The sequence below is a fragment of the Drosophila ananassae genome, chromosome 2L (assembly GCF_017639315.1).
Source record: "Drosophila ananassae strain 14024-0371.13 chromosome 2L, ASM1763931v2, whole genome shotgun sequence".
NCBI classification, from domain to species: domain Eukaryota; kingdom Metazoa; phylum Arthropoda; class Insecta; order Diptera; family Drosophilidae; genus Drosophila; species Drosophila ananassae.
In genome coordinates, this window is record NC_057927.1 from 15,512,361 (window position 1) to 15,527,846 (window position 15,486).

The window sequence follows — 15,486 nt, forward strand, 5'->3', positions numbered from 1 at the left end:
ACCCTCTAGTAATGTTGGTTCCAAAAGCTAAGGAGTCTAAACCAAGTAATACACAGGATTATTTTTCAATCCAATTCTCAAATCAAAATTCATTATTAAAAAATCTACGGATAAAGATTTTATTCATACATGGAATCTGTTTCAAAAAGGTGTTAATGGTTTTTGGTTTTTGATTGGAATGCGAAATGGTCAAAATATTCCCCAAAAATGTAACCTAAAAGATTATATTTTGACCAATTTCCATCTCCACTTCATTTATTTAAGACTAGCTTCGACTGCTGGCTGCTCCTTCGCCTTCTCCAATTTGGACTGCTCCCACTTGTAGTTGTAGGCGCGTCCCAGTTGAAAGAGCTGGGTGAGACTCACGAAAAGGTTAACAGCAAATAGACTGTAATTCTTTGGAATAATCACTAAGGCATATCGCGTCCAAATAAGATTCGTTGCGCCAAGAGCCAAGCATCCGTTGGGCGAAATCTTATCCGCAGGACGGGTTAGATCACTGAGACCGGCAATAACAAGACTCTATGGGAGAGAAAAAATAAGGAAACTCTTTGAGAATAGAAAAGATTAGTAAGGTGGATCCCCTTGATTGGAAAGTTTTGTGGCGTGTTTCTAAAAATGCCATCTCATTTAGTTATCAGAATGTTCGCACATGCCACTAAACCAAATCCAGATACGGACACATACATATTTATCACGAATTTGCTACTATGCCCAGGGAAATAAACAAATAATAAAAACACAATATACGCTTGGTTTAGCAGCTTGCCCACAGATTTGTTTATCAGCTTGCTGATAATGAACATCGGCGGAGGACGCTCACAATTATGTCACAATCCTCTCAACTCACCCATTTGACGAGGGGTGCCCAGAAGAATATGGTTTTTGGTCCTGGGAATGAAATCAACATTAATGTATAGTATGGTGATCGATATGTAGATACTTTACCAGCTGGATGCATCCATAAGGGCCGAAACTTGGCAGGCACGAATTTATCGCAGGCTCCAATCAGGCCATTATACGCCCTAGAGTGAAGTCCTTTTCCGGCGGAAGATAGTGCCTTGGAAGGTGGGGGAGTGGGTCCGGTCGACATACTTGCTTAAAATTATCTCACCAATAATTTAACTCGTAGTTCTTGAAGAAAATTAATTAAATCTATCTTCAATCAAGTGTTTGTTGATTGATTTGGATGCGATAACTGTCTGGTCGTCGTCTAGTCTAGGAAACTGGAGCTAGTACGATTTGAGGCCCAACAGCTCCATCGAAGCTTCCATCGACAACTGAGCTTTCCTGCTCTCGCATTAGAGGTTTAGCTCTGTTATCACTAGCACTATCAAAAACTAATGAATTGCTCCGGCACCTTTCCAGGTTTTTATTGTTCATAAAAATCCCATTTGTGACTGCAAATATTATTACAGTTTTCAACTGCATACTCCAACTACTTAATAAAACTTTATGAAAAGCAATAATATCAGTCATTGTATGCCTTAATAGCTTTGTAAAAAATGGGTATTAAAATGAATAGTAAAGTTGCTAAAATTAAATATCAATCTATGAAACCAGTCGTTATCTTCGAGTCTTTGCCAATACCTTTATAGACTATCAAGCTCTAATTATAAAACCAGTTACAAATTATTTGATAAAATCGATAAAACATGCTAAAAATTTATAAAAGTAATCAGGTTAATGAATTCCAATACATTGTATCATCCAAGTCAGAATTAAAAACAAATCAGATTCGATATTATTTACAGTCTTAATTTAATGTTTATTGGTTGACAATCACAAAATGTCCAATAATGCTCGTATTAATAAAAACTATTCGTGAAGCCTCCACAGTTCCAACTTAAGTAATACGAATCACGTCGATAAGGCGATAAACCATTATTAAAAAACGGCTAGCAGATTTTAAAACACAGATCACAGATCTGCAAACACAGTATCCTTTAAATCTACTACTCGATTACATTGTGCCCTTGTGGGATATTATTTTCTACGGGTGGGGATAGCACCGGGTTCTGATTCGATATGGCTCTACTGGGTCAGTGCCAGCTTGGGGTTCTCCTTCTCCAGCTTATCCTGCTCCATCTTGTAGTTGTAGGCTCGTGCCAGCTGCACCACCTGGGTGACGCCCACGAAGAGATTCACGGCAAAAAGGCTGTAGTTTTTGGGTATGATCACCAGGGAGTAGCGAGACCAGATGATGCCCGTGGCAGCCAGAGCGGCGCATCCGGACACGGAGATTGTGTCGGCCGGACGGGCCAAGTCACTTAATCCTGCAATGACAAGACCCTGAAAAAGGTAGACATTTCAGTGTTTTGCTTTGTTTGGTGTTTGTGAAGTTGAGTGCTTTCTAAACTGGTTTTCTGCGAGACATATTTCCGAGGTAGGTTGTTTAAAATTCTATAAAGCACAGTGGAGCTCGGAATATGTACGCTCATATGGACACACGGCAGTTATCAAGCGCAGGTTGCTCAAAATAATCAAATAATTTCGTTTAATAGCACCTGCGCACAGATTTGTATACTACTGCTTGGATTGACAGTGCGGGCGGTAGTATGTGTGCGATAATGAAAATCAGCGAAGGTCGCTCGCTGTCCCAGTTATGTAATCCCTTCCTGTCCCGACTGTCTGGCCACTTACCCATTTGAAGACGGGTGCCCAAAAGAAGATGGTCTTGGGCCCTACAAAAGAAGCAACAGGTTAAAATAAGAAAATAAATATTAAATGACACACATACCAGCTGGATGTAGCCAGAGTGGACGCATCTTGGCGGGCACAAATTTGTCAGCAACTCCAATCATTCCATTGTACAATTTGGAATGAATTCCTTTTCCTGCGGAAGCTGCAGCGGATGCTGGTGGTGGTGGGGGTGGAACGGGAGGCGGTGGCTGAACGGCGGCGGACGACATTGCGTTATTTGTGCGAAAAATTCCACGAGCAGCGTTGATAATTCGTCGACCAGACACCTACGGAAACAAAAACATACAGAAACCAGCGCTGAAACACCTCGATGTTGGCGACGTGTGCGCACAAATAGAGAGCGACTCTCAGTAACAGCTGATTGCATGGGCGTAGGTGGCATAGAAATAATAAATTTTAGAAATGAATAATTGTACAGATGTACATATTTTTCATTAGAAAAATTTTATGAATTTGAATTTTATGGCATTTCTATTCATTTTGTTTATCCCCCTTCTTTGAAATTAGCTACGCCTTTGACTAATTACATGCTACAAAGTTAGCTCTCTCTTGACTTCCTAGAGATCTTACAATATTTTTTTATTTGCCTCTAATTAAATTTAAGTTTACGCGGGTGAACGGGTTTTTTCCAAAGTTCAAAATCTTTCAGTGCACCAGCCTTGACCTTGACCATAGCCTTGGAGTCTGAGTGTGCCAATTTCCGGCGAAATGTTTACGGAAACAGACAGAAAATGCAATGTATCTAAAAATAACCCATACGCATGATCTTTAATTAGGAGTCACGCGATCACAAGCTTTCTTTTTTATTAATGCTTTTTAAATATGGCGGTAAAGAATATATTAAACTATAATATAATAAAGTATTTTTTTCCTTAAAACTACATTTTTTTTTTATACTTTTAATTACAAAAATATTTAAATTATGGCAGCCCTGAGATACGCCTAGCGGCGGGAAGTGGAACTACACTTTTAGTGTTGCCAATACATTGTGATTTCTATAGGGCCAAAAAAAAAAATAAATAAATACAAATATTGTAAAATCCAAACCAAAATTAATATAATTAATACAATACATGCTCAAAGCTTATGCGAAAATTTTTTTAAACATTTTTATATCTCTGGAATTTGTTGTTTATACCAATATTGGTTTTTACTTGGGATTCCCCCAAGTAATGTCCGTTTATAAGTCCTTTTAATATCTTGAAAATCCAACGATCAGAACATTACTCCAACAATTAGATTATTGTTAAAATCTTCGCTATGCCGAAAATAACATATTTCGTTTGTTTAAATAATTTGGATGGTATTTTTGGTTCATCTTCCAAGGCTACACCGCACTCCCTCGAATTGTAATGCGTTGGATCTTGTGTGGGTGGGTGTGGGCATTGTTTAAGTATACATTGGACCTGCTTCCAAGTGTGAATATTTTGCTGCCGCACTGTGGAGCAAACGCGATTGTCCAGCCCAGCTGCCACGGCTATTGCGCATTAATGGAAAACGTGCTCAAGTGACGCACAAATCGGAATAAATGCTAATTAGCAGCAACTCGGGCGATACCTTCCACAGAACGCCACCAAAACACTTGTGTTTATAGTTTTCTGCTTAACTTATCTGCTGCCTGGAAACAAAACACACTTCTGGCCATTTGGTTTTCATCGCTTTCATGTTAGAAATGTATACATATGTAATTTCAAATCAAAAGGCGTACATATTTAAATTAATCCATATAAATCAAATAGTTCTACATTGTTTTGAATCTTATCATTCCTGTGTAATATATTTTGGATGAGTTCTCGTCGAGTCAGTCCAATCAAATTACTTCTTGCACTGCATACAACCATACACGTGCGTGTATGCGTCGCTGAAATTATTAATTTTGATAACACAGAATTGAGAGAAGCTAAAACTGTTGCAGCAGAGTCCAGTGGTGAATTTTTCCAAGTTCATATCCTTGCTCCTAAAAAAAACTTGGCTGTGTAATTGCTGCTGTTGAGGGTGGACAAATTATAATATTATGTGAATTGTTTTCCGGCGTGTCAGGGGTTCATACACAAACTGTGTACGGTTTAAAAGTGCCAAAATGTATTTTGCTGCACGTGTTTGGTTTCCACTCTACTGTTTCTGTTTCTGTCGCTGTCGCTGTTTTCTTTTAAAGTTTTTATCGTTAAAAGTTGAATGAGTTCATTGGTAGTTTTTCAGCGTTCGGATCAAAGTTGTATTGTGTTCCGTCAGAGCTGGGGGCCATGCTAGCCTGTTCACCCTATAAGAATTTTTAAGAAATAAAATCTGCTTTAAATAATAATTACATGAGTCACTCACATCATCCGTGAAGTACTGATCGATGATTTCATAGGCTAGTTTGTAAATCTCAACATTCTCGTGGCTTTGAAGTCTCTCGATCTTGGCCAGACCCTCGCATTCCTCGATTAAATTAGCCACCGTCTCAACATGAACATCGGCCATTTTGAGCATATTGTTTAGACCATCAAGCACAACCTAAATTTTAAACAAGTTGTAGATCAATTCTTTAAAATTTAAAACAAAAAAAATGCCTTACATTGATAACTTGCGTATCCTGGCACGAAAGGAGATCACAGAACGGCGGAATGACGCCCTCCTTGATCAGAGTAAAGACCTGTTCGCGGTTGCCACTGATGGTAAGGTTGCTAATTGCCCAAGCGGCCTCCTTCTGTGTCTGGAACTCGCCCTTGCTCAGGTTCTCGATGATCTTGGGCAGAAGATTAACGTTGATGACTGCCTGTACCTGCGACTGGTTGCCGGCGGTGATGTTGGACAGGAACCAGACAGCTTCCTTGCGTATCTTTTCCTTCGGGTGCGAGAGCAGGGCCGGGAAGTAGGAGAGCGCATCATAGTTAAGCACCACCTGCGTCTGCTCATCGGATCCGGTTACAATATTGCCAACGGCACGCAGCGCAGCAGTCTGCACTTTGACTTCATTATTTCCAAGTAGCGGTATCAGCTTGGGCACAACTCCGCTCTCAATGACCATCTGAATCTGCTCATTGCCGCCATCAGTTAGATAGCTGATCGCCCATACTGTGTCCACCAGGATGTTTGTGTCGGTGTGGTGGATAAGCACATTAAGTGCGGGCAGGATCTCGTGAATGGTGGCGGTCGGAGGAGCGGGGTCCTTGTTGCGGCACAGATTGACAATCACCCAGGTTACGTTGCGCAAGAACGAAATGGGGATGTCCGGCTTGATGAACGACAGCAGTGGCTGAACTACGCCGTGTTTGATGACAAAATCTCGCAACAATGGACCATCGCCGATTATGTTACCCAGCGCCCAGACGGCTTGTTCGCAAACATTTGGAGCGGGCGAGTTGAGAAGTTGAAGGAAGAGCGGTACGGCACCAGCAGCAACGACCTACAGGGAACAATTTATTGTCAGAAAATAGTCCAATTGTTGAAAAATAAACAAAATTTTGAAGCGTACCTGGTTAGTCTGATCTGAAGTACCAGAAGCAATGTTGGTCAGGGCCCAGGCGGCCTCGAATTGTAGCATTGTGTGATTATGTTGCTTCAGACACTCCACCAAAATGGGCAGAATGTCACTGTGGATCAGATCGTTGATAGGTGGATTTTTGTCGGAGGATAGCAACTTGCGAGCGGCTTGGACGGCGGCAAGCTGCTGCTCCGGCTTAGTGGCATCTGCGGCAGCCTGGGCAAGCTTCTTCAGATTAATGGAAGTGGGCAATTGCTCGTCCTCGTCTGTGTTCGAATCCAAATTGGGAACATTGCGGCGCTTGAGAATAGTTTCCTCGCGCTTGTTCTTTCGCAGCTCCACAGTAACCTCATTGCGGCGACGACGCATCTCCTGGAATACAATGATAAGTGTTCACCTAATTGGTACATCTAATTGGGAACAGACTTACATCCTGGTCCTTTCCTTTGTTTTTGAAGTTTTGTAAGCGATTTTGCTCCAAAGACGTCATCTTGTGGCCGATTCTTCTGTTTTTTTTTTTAGTTGTTATATCTATGAGAAATTCGAGCTGAATAAATGTGCGTATGCTAAAAATCAATTTCATATGGAGATGTGCGACATACACCTACTGGGTGACTTGTTTAACAATTTGTTTCAATTGAACGAGAGAACGAAGGAAAATTAATCACACGAATACTACGACTCATATCATTGTTATATATACACGACAAAACTGCGAAAAATAACGTAGAACCGACCAACACAGTTGCAGGCGCAGCGGAGCAACACAAAGTCAAGCAGCACGATGGCGACGAAAAAGGAAATGGCGATAAAATACACGGAAATTGTGTCGCAAATTGTGAAATTTTCACTTCTTGGACTTTGATGGGTTCTATACTTACGTTTGTAGCTAAAAATTAAAGTTAGCTCGACGACACTGACACTTTAACGCCTTTTTTCTGACAATTTTTTTCTTTTTATAAAAATTGCAATTCGTGACAGCGACGTGAGTGAAGTTGGCTGCGGTTGGCACAGGGGGCTGCCAACTGAAGTTTAGTTGCTTGTCAAGACAATTTATGAAGATGGAAGAAATTTAGCTTGTTTTTGAGTATTGTGATAAAATAATACAATTTTAACTAAATAAGTTTCTTAATGACTTTATTAATCTTTAAAACCCTTTAGTAATAAAACAACGCTTTATTGGGTATCTGCTATGTTAATTTTAATATTGTTTACTTTATCCGATATTTATATCGAATAGATGTCAAGTAAATCTCATCTCTATTGTTCAGAATCTAACAAGGCGTGCGAAAAAACATTTAAATCTGAAAAACAAGGAATTTTGTGATCTACGGAGGTTTCCAGCGGTATGCATGGATTCTAGGACGAGCCCCCAATGCCGCGGCATAACAAATCGCAATGACGGAGAACACAGAGCACGCCGCTGCGGTGGAAAACCCTCGAATAACCGAGTCGAATCTGGACCCAAAGCCTCCGGAGCAGGAACCAGTGGCCTCGGAGATTGTCCCATCCGTTAAGGTGAAATGCGAGCGACCAGACGCGGAGGTGGAGGCAAAACTTCGGGCCCTAAATGCCAAGTATAAGGCAGATGCCCTGGCTGCGTCGCACAGAAACAGCAAAGATCAGGAAGATGAGTCGGAAGATAGCGAGGCCTCCTCTGCAGAGGATAAGAAGGCTATAATGCCCGTTAAGTCGTCCAACGAGATCCTCGCCGAGCTATTCGGCGTTTTTAACGCTGCCCCGCCTGAAGAGCTGCTGGACGACAAGAATCTTCTCAAGAAGAAAAAAGTCAAAAAGGAGAAAAAGGAGAAGAAAAGCAAAAGGAAGAAGGCTCCTAAATCGGATGGCGAGTGCAGTGACGCTAACTCCGCTGAGGGAAAACACAAGCACAAGCGAAAGAAGCACAAGCACAAACACAAAGACAGCAAGGACAAGGATAAAGTTCGAGATCGGGAAAAGTCGAAGGAGAAAATAACATTGGCGGGTGCTAGGATAACTGCCGATACTGCTACAACGACAGGGAAGGATAAAGTAAAGTCTGAAAGCAGAAAGAGATCTGCCACCGAGGCGAGGAGTCACTCGAATTCCCATTCGCTTGTAAAAAAGGAGAGGCACGAAAGGAACAGGGACCGGGAAAAAGAAAAGGGTCAGGATCATGATCGAGAGAGGGAACAAGGCCGAGAACGGGACCGTTCCGGCAACAGCTTCTATAATGGCCATCGTGATACGGAGCAATCCAGAGACAATGAAGCCGAGTCCAAGTCCCGTCAGTCACGCGAGGTTTCGGACGTCTCATTATCCGACGAGGAGTCTTTCCTGCGGGAAAAGGCTAATAATGGTCGCCGCCGGCCTCATCACAATCCCTTCTATGATGTTAAAGAAGAGCCTAGATCAGAAACGAAAGTAGTGCCCAAGCAAGAGCCGCAGCAGAGCAAGCGGAGAGTGCGAGACCATGATTCCCGGAGGCAGCGAAGGTCAAGGTCCCGTACACGATCTCGGTCGCGAGATTTGGGTATCGACAAAAAACGTTTATTGGAGATCGCCCGCAAAAACGCGATCAATATGTTTAAAAGGGGAACGCTGCCCGGGGTTGCGAACATGGCACCTGAGGTCAAGGATAAGGTGTTGGTGAAAATGCGTTACGGCGGGAGGAGCGTTCAAGATTTAACTGATTTCTGTAAAAAAATCTCTAACGGGGACGGTCTCTCCGACCTAAGCTCGGACGAGGATTCGGACGTGGATAAAAATGGAAATGCGAAGGCCTTCCATCATCCATTCCAGTTAAAGGAACGGGAACCCATTGTGATGCACATCCGCAACGCCACGCCTCTGACGCCAGCCGCACCACGGAGTGAGGATCAAACGAAGGCCATAACTATGCAGTTTCCGGTTTCATCGGGACAAACGCATCGCATGAACGAGGCGTGGGTGCCGGTGGAGCCCAAGGGTGCGCTGGCGCCACTTCCTTCTCTTCCACCCGCAAAGCAATCCACAAATATTTTCAAAGAAACGCAAAAGAATGTGTTTGCCAAGTCCATCCCCTCCCAGGATCAGCAAGAACCAGCCTTTAAAGCGATGGGGGGACCCGGTGTAAGACCCGCCGTTCCATCTGCTCAAGAACCCGTCCCGCCTCCTGTTCCGGTTCCAGTCGATACTGCACCGCCGGCAATTGTGGCACCATTTGTTCCTGAGGTACCCATACCATCGGCAACACCAACACCTGCGCCAAATGACTCGATATTTCCGGAGGTGGCACCGCCCTCCATGGATGTGGGTAGCATCATTACCCAGCGTCTCAGTGCCATTCGTCGACTGCAGGTGAGCTCATTCCCTAAAGGAAGCATTTTTCTTTTATTAATCATGATCCTTTTGCAGGACAATCCATCTGACTCAGAAGCTTTAAAAATGATGTACGTCGCTCAGTGTAATATGTCATCGTGGGCGAGTTCGAAGCACTTGCCTGGTCAGTTTACCGGCAGCACTGGAGCTCAGGTGATGAAGGCCCATGAACTGAACAGCGGTCCTCAGCTGTGGGTGCGCAAAGATCAATTGACTTCTACTAAACCGGTGACCGGTGGCATGGGTATGGCGTTGCTGCAAAAAATGGGTTGGAAGCCTGGCGAGGGCCTGGGGAGAAGCAAAACAGGATCTCTGCAGCCCCTCCTTCTGGATGTAAAGCTGGATAAACGAGGCCTGGTGTCTCGAGATGACCTCAAGGCCCCTCAGTCGCGACAGCCACCTGTCCAGCGTCGAAACAAGAACCCACCCGCTCCCATCGGAGTACCCGGCCCACCGGGAATGAGAATGGGAGGAGGAGGAGGAGCCACGGCAGGGCCGCCAACGGGGACATGTCCTCCATTGATCACACACGACAAGCATCCGGTGTGTGTGCTGAACGAATTGACATCAAAGAATAAATGGACGCCACCGCATTACACGCTTCGCGAGAATACTGGTCCGCCTCACAGCCGGACGTTCCTTTTCTCGGTGGAGATTAATGGACAGACTTATACGCCGGACCGGGGCTGCAATAACAAGAAGGAAGCGAAGCTAAACGCCGCCAAACTTTGTCTCTGCGCCTTAGGCATTCTGCCGCCAAGTTAGTAGCGGGAGTCGGGAGTAGGATAAATTGTAGGTAGTAAGATGCAAAGTTTACTTCTAAGACGAAAATGTAATGTGTACATAAAGATAGCCATAAATTATAACGTAATTTTTAGTCTCTTCCTAAAAATATTATCAAAAAAACTTGATATATCTGCTTTGAGTTAGATCCTTTTTTGGAATAGAATATCTTTTGAAGAGGTCTCTCAAAGAGGCAGATATGTTCAAGTTTTGTCCGTTAGAGCTTTAACTTTACAGTTGCAGTTTCAAACGCTTTCATGGAGTAGTATGGGGGAAGGGGAATGAAGCTTTTTGTGGCAGTGGCACATTAGTGGGGAGTTCGATAAACTGTGCCACCATTGGTGCCCCCCAGTTTGCGTTAGCGAGCTTTGCGCAAGTACCCAAACAAAGTGGAACAGCTGATGGCTTTTGCCGAATGGCTAGTATGCGCTGGGTGGCTGGGATGCGAGGGTGGTTGGTGTGCGTGGCGAGACCCTGCATAGATAAGTGTATGCGCGTCCATTAAATCTCTCGGCGCTGCAAGCCAAAGCAGATTGGGCCGTCGCGAAGGTCAGTTCACACGGGAGTGCGCGCCAAGCAACTTCGTCGGCCGTCGAAAGAGGACAGGATAGGCGCAGAACAGGACAGGCATGGTGGGGAGGTGGGGCAGAAGGATAGATAGGTCGTCACCCGGATACAGACACAAAACTTTTCAAAGTGCCCCAGTCCCAGCATCCAATTGGCGTGAAAAACATTTGTTTTGTTTCAAATATTTCTCGCTACATACAGATGAGATGTGGGATTTGGGTTTGGATTCAGGCCTGGATTTTTCAGTGTAATAATTATAAAGTTGCATAATTCCCCACACACGCACACACCGACACATGATTCCATGGAAATGGGTTCCGCCGCATCGAATTTGGGCGTTGCAGTTGCATATTAATGCATTATTGCCGTTTCGCTGGCCACTGACTTGTGGCCGCCACCATGGAAACGTGTCGCACCTGTGCGATTTCCATGTTTGTCTGCGATTTCGAAAATGGCAGCAACAATTTCTTGGATCTCTATCATCCCAATTGCTGGCCCAGCGAGATGGCCCAGATACGACTGCAGTTTGTTAACTGGAATCTTGAGGTGAGTGAAGTAACTACAAGAGTGGAGTAACCGCAAGAGGAGCAAAAGTTGCAAGATTTCGAAGTGAAAGTTGTTATTTATGGCAGAGTCTTGCTAAAAAAAAGGAAATTATGACCATAAAATAGAGTAGTTTTGAATATTGAACTATTTCTATATAATATAAAGACATAGAGTCTATAGTATGGTATAATATCATTGTTATTAAGAACTATTTTATATTATTTTTTTGTTTCAGTTTCAAGGTATTATTTCCAATGCTTTCATAACTCTTTTGTTTGTGGAATGTTTGAACTTTACACTTTTATCTTAAAGTTTAAGATACTGGCAAACAGAATTTTATATAGATTTTTACTAAAAATTTTAAAATCTTATAAATTTATTAAATCCAATTTATTTCCCCCAACATGATATTAGATCTCACCAAACGACGGTCTACCCCAAAAGATCTGCAGCGATTGCTTTGCCAAATTTTGCTCCATAAACGCCTTTCGAGTGGTCTGCCAGGAGGCACAGTCGAAGTTGTCGAATATTTACGACAAGATCGATGCCAACAGCCTCGAGGAGGATGATCAGGAAGATGCTTCTTCAGACCAAGTGCAAGATGTTGAGGGAACAGGAGCAGGCACACCAACAACGATGGTTTCAGCCGAAACTCCACCAAACACTGCCATTGATCCCATAGAGATTTTTGTGGACGAGGAGCAGGAGCTGCAGCTTGACCTCGAGGAACCCACTAGCCCGCAGCTGGCCATTAGTTACACCTGCAAGTTCTGTCTGCGGCCCCAGGAGAGCTACCAGCTACAGCAGATGCTGCTGGAGCACATCAACACTAGCCACGACCCGGAGCAGCCGTACAATTGTCCAGAATGCGATGCCTGTTTCCAGGATGCGGCATCACGCACCGTACACCTGAAGAGCTGCCACGTGGAGAAGCAGCATACCTGTGAGGTGTGCGGCAAGAAGTACGGGGATCGGCACAACCTCCGGCACCATGTCGAGAAATATCACACGGAGACGGACTTCGAATGTGGCCTCTGCGAGAAGCGCTTCCTCACCCGCAAAAGCCTCAACTACCATATGAAGTGGCACAACCCGGAACGCCAGCTCAAATGCCGCCAAAGTGGATGCGAGAGGCTGTTCATCAATCAGCGTCATCTGAAATGCCACGAAGCTACTCACCTCGGAGCAAGCTCCCGGAAGAGTGAGCATTGTAGCTTTTGTGGAAAGAGTAAGTAAAGATCTCCCAAAAAATACAAAATAAAAATCCATATATCCCTAATTTCTTAGCCTTTATTCATCTGAAGACTCTTCGATGGCACATCTACCGACAGCATGGAGGAGTGCGATACCCTGAGAGTAAGTATATGGCCGTGTGACTTAGCAACGTGTGTCGGGTAATTAGGCGGATAGGGGTGTTGGTCCTCCGGGCAGAAGGCTGGGGTGCGCATGTGTGGAGAGTCTCGGGGGGGGTGGGGATGGACTAAGGGATTTGGTACAAGCCGACCGTTGTGGAATGGGGGCATGGATTAGTGGTTATGGTCTGTTCTGTGATGGTCAATGCTTGTTGATTGAGGCGGATGAAAGGATGAGGGGGGGGGGGGGCGTTATGGGCATATGAACTAATAGGAGAGGTTTCAATCTGTCGCATCTTCGGGCGTGTTTTCACGATCCAACAAGCGCTTTAGGACCGAAGGGATAGAGGTGTGGCGCGCCCCGTCGGCGGCTGCCTGTGCTTCTTGTTAGGGGGTTTATGGTTGAGTTGAGGTAGGGGGGGGATTTAAGTGGGTGAATTGTGGATGGATTGGAAGGTTGTTGATTTAGGGGGGGGTAGGGTGGGTAGAGTGAATAGGGTGTTGTTGGGGGTAAAGGATTTAATGAATTGGGTATATTTTGATTTTAATTAGAATGAATATGGGGTTTGAAATGGGGATATGGATGGTATGTTTGATATAAGGTTTGAAGGGTTTTTGTAGATGTTTGGGGTTTTGTATTTTGATGTGGGGGGTTAGAGGTGGAGTGGGTTGGGGGGTGGGATGTTATGGTTTGTTGGATAGTAGTGATGGTTTAAAGTATAGTGAATAAATGGGTTTAGAAAGTGTAGAAGTTGTTGTTTTGTGTTAGTGGAAGGGGAATGTGGGGGGATGAAGTAGAAGTGTTGAGATGAATGTGAGTGTGTGATAAGGTTTTAATGGTAAGAATGAGTTAGTTGAGTGATGTGGGGAAGATGATAGGAGGAATAATATGTAAGGCCTACATATCGGCGGGAGGTGCTACGGCTGAGTCATCGACCTGGCATGCCGGTGATTGCCAACAACAAGCGCGTCCTGCAGCAGAAGCGAGAGCGCCAATACTCCGGACTCTTCCAGTGCGGCAGTTGCACGCAGAGGTTCAACATGAAGTCGGCGCTGGAACGGCACTCTGCCGTCCATTCGGAGAAGGACCGCCCGCACGCCTGTCCCCAGTGCTCCAAGCGATTTAAACGTGTCCAGGACATGAAGTGGCACATCAAGACGCACGAGAAGGAGAAGCCAAACGTGTGTGATGTATGCGGCAAATCCTTTGCGCTGAAGTACGTGCTAAACCAGCATCGACGCAGCCACGAGGGTGAGTCCTTAAATCCGCATTATCTGCATTATCGATTCTTAAAAAGAGTGTCTTTTAATTCGAGAAAAAAATCTCTTTCAGTCTTGGAAAAGAACTTTAAGTGCAGCACTTGCGGAAGAGCCTATTTGTTTGAAAAGTCCTTGCGACTCCATCAAAGGGTCCACACCGGAAAAACCTACTATAAGTGCGATCTCTGCCAGGAACGCTTTGTCACGCACATCAAGCTTAAAAGTTTGTATTTTATTTCATAAAATTTAAAAGATAATTAATGTATTGTTTATTATACAGCTCACATGCAAAAGACACACACCTCTCAGCCACCCGCTGAGGACACTCTGGATGATCTGATAAACATTGTGATTTCCTAACCAAGAGGAACAGCAAAGAATACTGTAATAGCTAAGCACATACAGAAACTGTTTTGCATTCTGAGCGTAGCTCTCACTAAATACTCACTAGCAGCATAGAAATCAAGCCTAGAACTTATATACCACACCCTCCATCCAAAGTTAGACCATTTAGACACAGGGATCGCTGCGTCGTGAATGTGAGCCGTGAGCTTTATCTAGAATATACCATAGGGAAATGTTATATTTTACTATATATGACCCTTATCGTAAATATAAAAACTATATCATATTTATTCCTTCTTTCTGACCTTACTCAGTAGTCTCATACCTTCTATCATCTCTGATTCATACTCAAGCCTTATATTAATCCCTTAATCATTGCTGACCATTTAGCGATAAGCAATAAGAAAAACATGTTGTTAAAGAAATTTAAGCAATTAAGCAACTGAAGATGTATAATGCTCAAGGAATGCATTTATTACCAGAAGAAAACCGAAAAGTATTTACATTAACATACAAAAATTTGAAATATCAATATACTACGGATTTTTAATTGTAGTGTTAGCCCTATTTACCGAATTCATGTTCCAATTTAACAGTAATTTGAAAAATAAAACAATTAAGATTTGTTACGTACAAGATTGGAGATTTTTTTCAGAATTTCCTGGGGGTCCCCTTCAAAAATTAAGAAATGCATGGGTAGGACATTATGGCCCACTGCGATGGTCATATCTTTGCCAATATTCATCCGATTCTTAAGTGGAATACCTTATACGATTTGTACATGGATTCTCCATCAATCTGCATCAAAACCTGAAAACAAAATATTTTTGAGATTTTTTTCGAAATTTCCGGGGGGTCCCCTTCAAAAGTTTATAAATGCATGGGTAGGACATTATGGCCCACTGCGATGGCCATATCTTTGCCAATATTCATCCGATTCTTGATCGGAATACCTTAAACACGGTTTGTACATGGGTTCTCCATCAATCTGCATCAAAACTTGAAAACAAAATATTTTTGAGATTTTTTACAAAATTTCCTGGGGGTCCCCTTCAAAAGTTTATAAATGCATGGGTAGGACATTATGGCCCACTGCGATGGCCATATCTTTGCCAATATTCATCC

The 15,486-nt window shown here is 43.6% G+C and overlaps 5 protein-coding genes across 5 annotated transcripts; 2 read left to right on the top strand and 3 right to left on the bottom strand.

Moving 5' to 3' along the window:
- Window positions 1–103: 103 nt before the first annotated feature.
- Window positions 104–1,296, bottom strand: LOC6499329 (mitochondrial pyruvate carrier 2). Its single transcript, XM_001954821.3, has 3 exons — window positions 949–1,296; window positions 851–891; window positions 104–522 (listed from the first exon to the last, which is right to left on the bottom strand). The coding sequence occupies exons 1-3, from the start codon at window positions 1,091–1,093 to the stop codon at window positions 256–258; spliced, it is 453 nt and encodes a 150-aa protein (XP_001954857.1). The 5' UTR covers window positions 1,094–1,296; the 3' UTR covers window positions 104–255.
- Window positions 1,297–1,737: 441 nt separating this feature from the next.
- LOC6499328 (mitochondrial pyruvate carrier 2) lies at window positions 1,738–3,010 on the bottom strand. The gene is made up of 3 exons (XM_001954822.4): window positions 2,741–3,010; window positions 2,644–2,684; window positions 1,738–2,292 (listed from the first exon to the last, which is right to left on the bottom strand). Exons 1-3 carry the CDS (start codon window positions 2,910–2,912, stop codon window positions 2,035–2,037), a joined length of 471 nt encoding a protein of 156 aa, XP_001954858.1. The 5' UTR covers window positions 2,913–3,010; the 3' UTR covers window positions 1,738–2,034.
- A 1,337-nt stretch (window positions 3,011–4,347) lies between these two features.
- On the bottom strand, window positions 4,348–7,205 carry LOC6499327 (importin subunit alpha-3). Its single transcript, XM_001954823.3, has 6 exons — window positions 7,051–7,205; window positions 6,600–6,700; window positions 6,161–6,541; window positions 5,261–6,091; window positions 5,023–5,199; window positions 4,348–4,963 (listed from the first exon to the last, which is right to left on the bottom strand). The coding sequence occupies exons 2-6, from the start codon at window positions 6,657–6,659 to the stop codon at window positions 4,868–4,870; spliced, it is 1,545 nt and encodes a 514-aa protein (XP_001954859.1). The 5' UTR covers window positions 6,660–6,700; window positions 7,051–7,205; the 3' UTR covers window positions 4,348–4,867.
- A 182-nt stretch (window positions 7,206–7,387) lies between these two features.
- LOC6501254 (protein Son) lies at window positions 7,388–10,379 on the top strand. Its single transcript, XM_001954824.4, has 2 exons — window positions 7,388–9,487; window positions 9,545–10,379. The coding sequence occupies exons 1-2, from the start codon at window positions 7,568–7,570 to the stop codon at window positions 10,271–10,273; spliced, it is 2,649 nt and encodes an 882-aa protein (XP_001954860.2). The 5' UTR covers window positions 7,388–7,567; the 3' UTR covers window positions 10,274–10,379.
- A 107-nt stretch (window positions 10,380–10,486) lies between these two features.
- LOC6501255 (zinc finger protein 2) lies at window positions 10,487–14,805 on the top strand. Its single transcript, XM_044714061.1, has 6 exons — window positions 10,487–11,404; window positions 11,819–12,632; window positions 12,692–12,774; window positions 13,672–14,008; window positions 14,090–14,239; window positions 14,297–14,805. The coding sequence occupies exons 1-6, from the start codon at window positions 11,258–11,260 to the stop codon at window positions 14,374–14,376; spliced, it is 1,611 nt and encodes a 536-aa protein (XP_044569996.1). The 5' UTR covers window positions 10,487–11,257; the 3' UTR covers window positions 14,377–14,805.
- The last annotated feature ends 681 nt before the right edge of the window (window positions 14,806–15,486 follow it).

Excerpts from the sequence above, each read along its gene's own strand:
- LOC6499327 (XM_001954823.3), bottom strand. The coding sequence starts at position 6,659 with ATGACGTCTTTGGAGCAAAATCGCTTACAAAACTTCAAAAACAAAGGA. Across the intron at positions 6,542-6,599 it reads ACAAAGGAAAGGACCAGGAT|GAGATGCGTCGTCGCCGCAA; the intron begins GTAAGTCTGTTC and ends ATTGTATTCCAG. Across the intron at positions 6,092-6,160 it reads CTTCAGATCAGACTAACCAG|GTCGTTGCTGCTGGTGCCGT; the intron begins GTACGCTTCAAA and ends TGTTCCCTGTAG.
- LOC6501254 (XM_001954824.4), top strand. The coding sequence starts at position 7,568 with ATGACGGAGAACACAGAGCACGCCGCTGCGGTGGAAAACCCTCGAATA. Across the intron at positions 9,488-9,544 it reads GTGCCATTCGTCGACTGCAG|GACAATCCATCTGACTCAGA; the intron begins GTGAGCTCATTC and ends ATCCTTTTGCAG.
- LOC6499329 (XM_001954821.3), bottom strand. The coding sequence starts at position 1,093 with ATGTCGACCGGACCCACTCCCCCACCTTCCAAGGCACTATCTTCCGCC. Across the intron at positions 892-948 it reads CTTATGGATGCATCCAGCTG|GACCAAAAACCATATTCTTC; the intron begins GTAAAGTATCTA and ends TTTCATTCCCAG. Across the intron at positions 523-850 it reads GGGCACCCCTCGTCAAATGG|AGTCTTGTTATTGCCGGTCT; the intron begins GTGAGTTGAGAG and ends TCTCTCCCATAG.
- LOC6499328 (XM_001954822.4), bottom strand. The coding sequence starts at position 2,912 with ATGTCGTCCGCCGCCGTTCAGCCACCGCCTCCCGTTCCACCCCCACCA. Across the intron at positions 2,685-2,740 it reads ACTCTGGCTACATCCAGCTG|GGCCCAAGACCATCTTCTTT; the intron begins GTATGTGTGTCA and ends CTTCTTTTGTAG. Across the intron at positions 2,293-2,643 it reads GGGCACCCGTCTTCAAATGG|GGTCTTGTCATTGCAGGATT; the intron begins GTAAGTGGCCAG and ends TACCTTTTTCAG.
- LOC6501255 (XM_044714061.1), top strand. The coding sequence starts at position 11,258 with ATGGAAACGTGTCGCACCTGTGCGATTTCCATGTTTGTCTGCGATTTC. Across the intron at positions 12,633-12,691 it reads TTGTAGCTTTTGTGGAAAGA|CCTTTATTCATCTGAAGACT; the intron begins GTAAGTAAAGAT and ends CTAATTTCTTAG. Across the intron at positions 14,009-14,089 it reads GCATCGACGCAGCCACGAGG|TCTTGGAAAAGAACTTTAAG; the intron begins GTGAGTCCTTAA and ends AATCTCTTTCAG.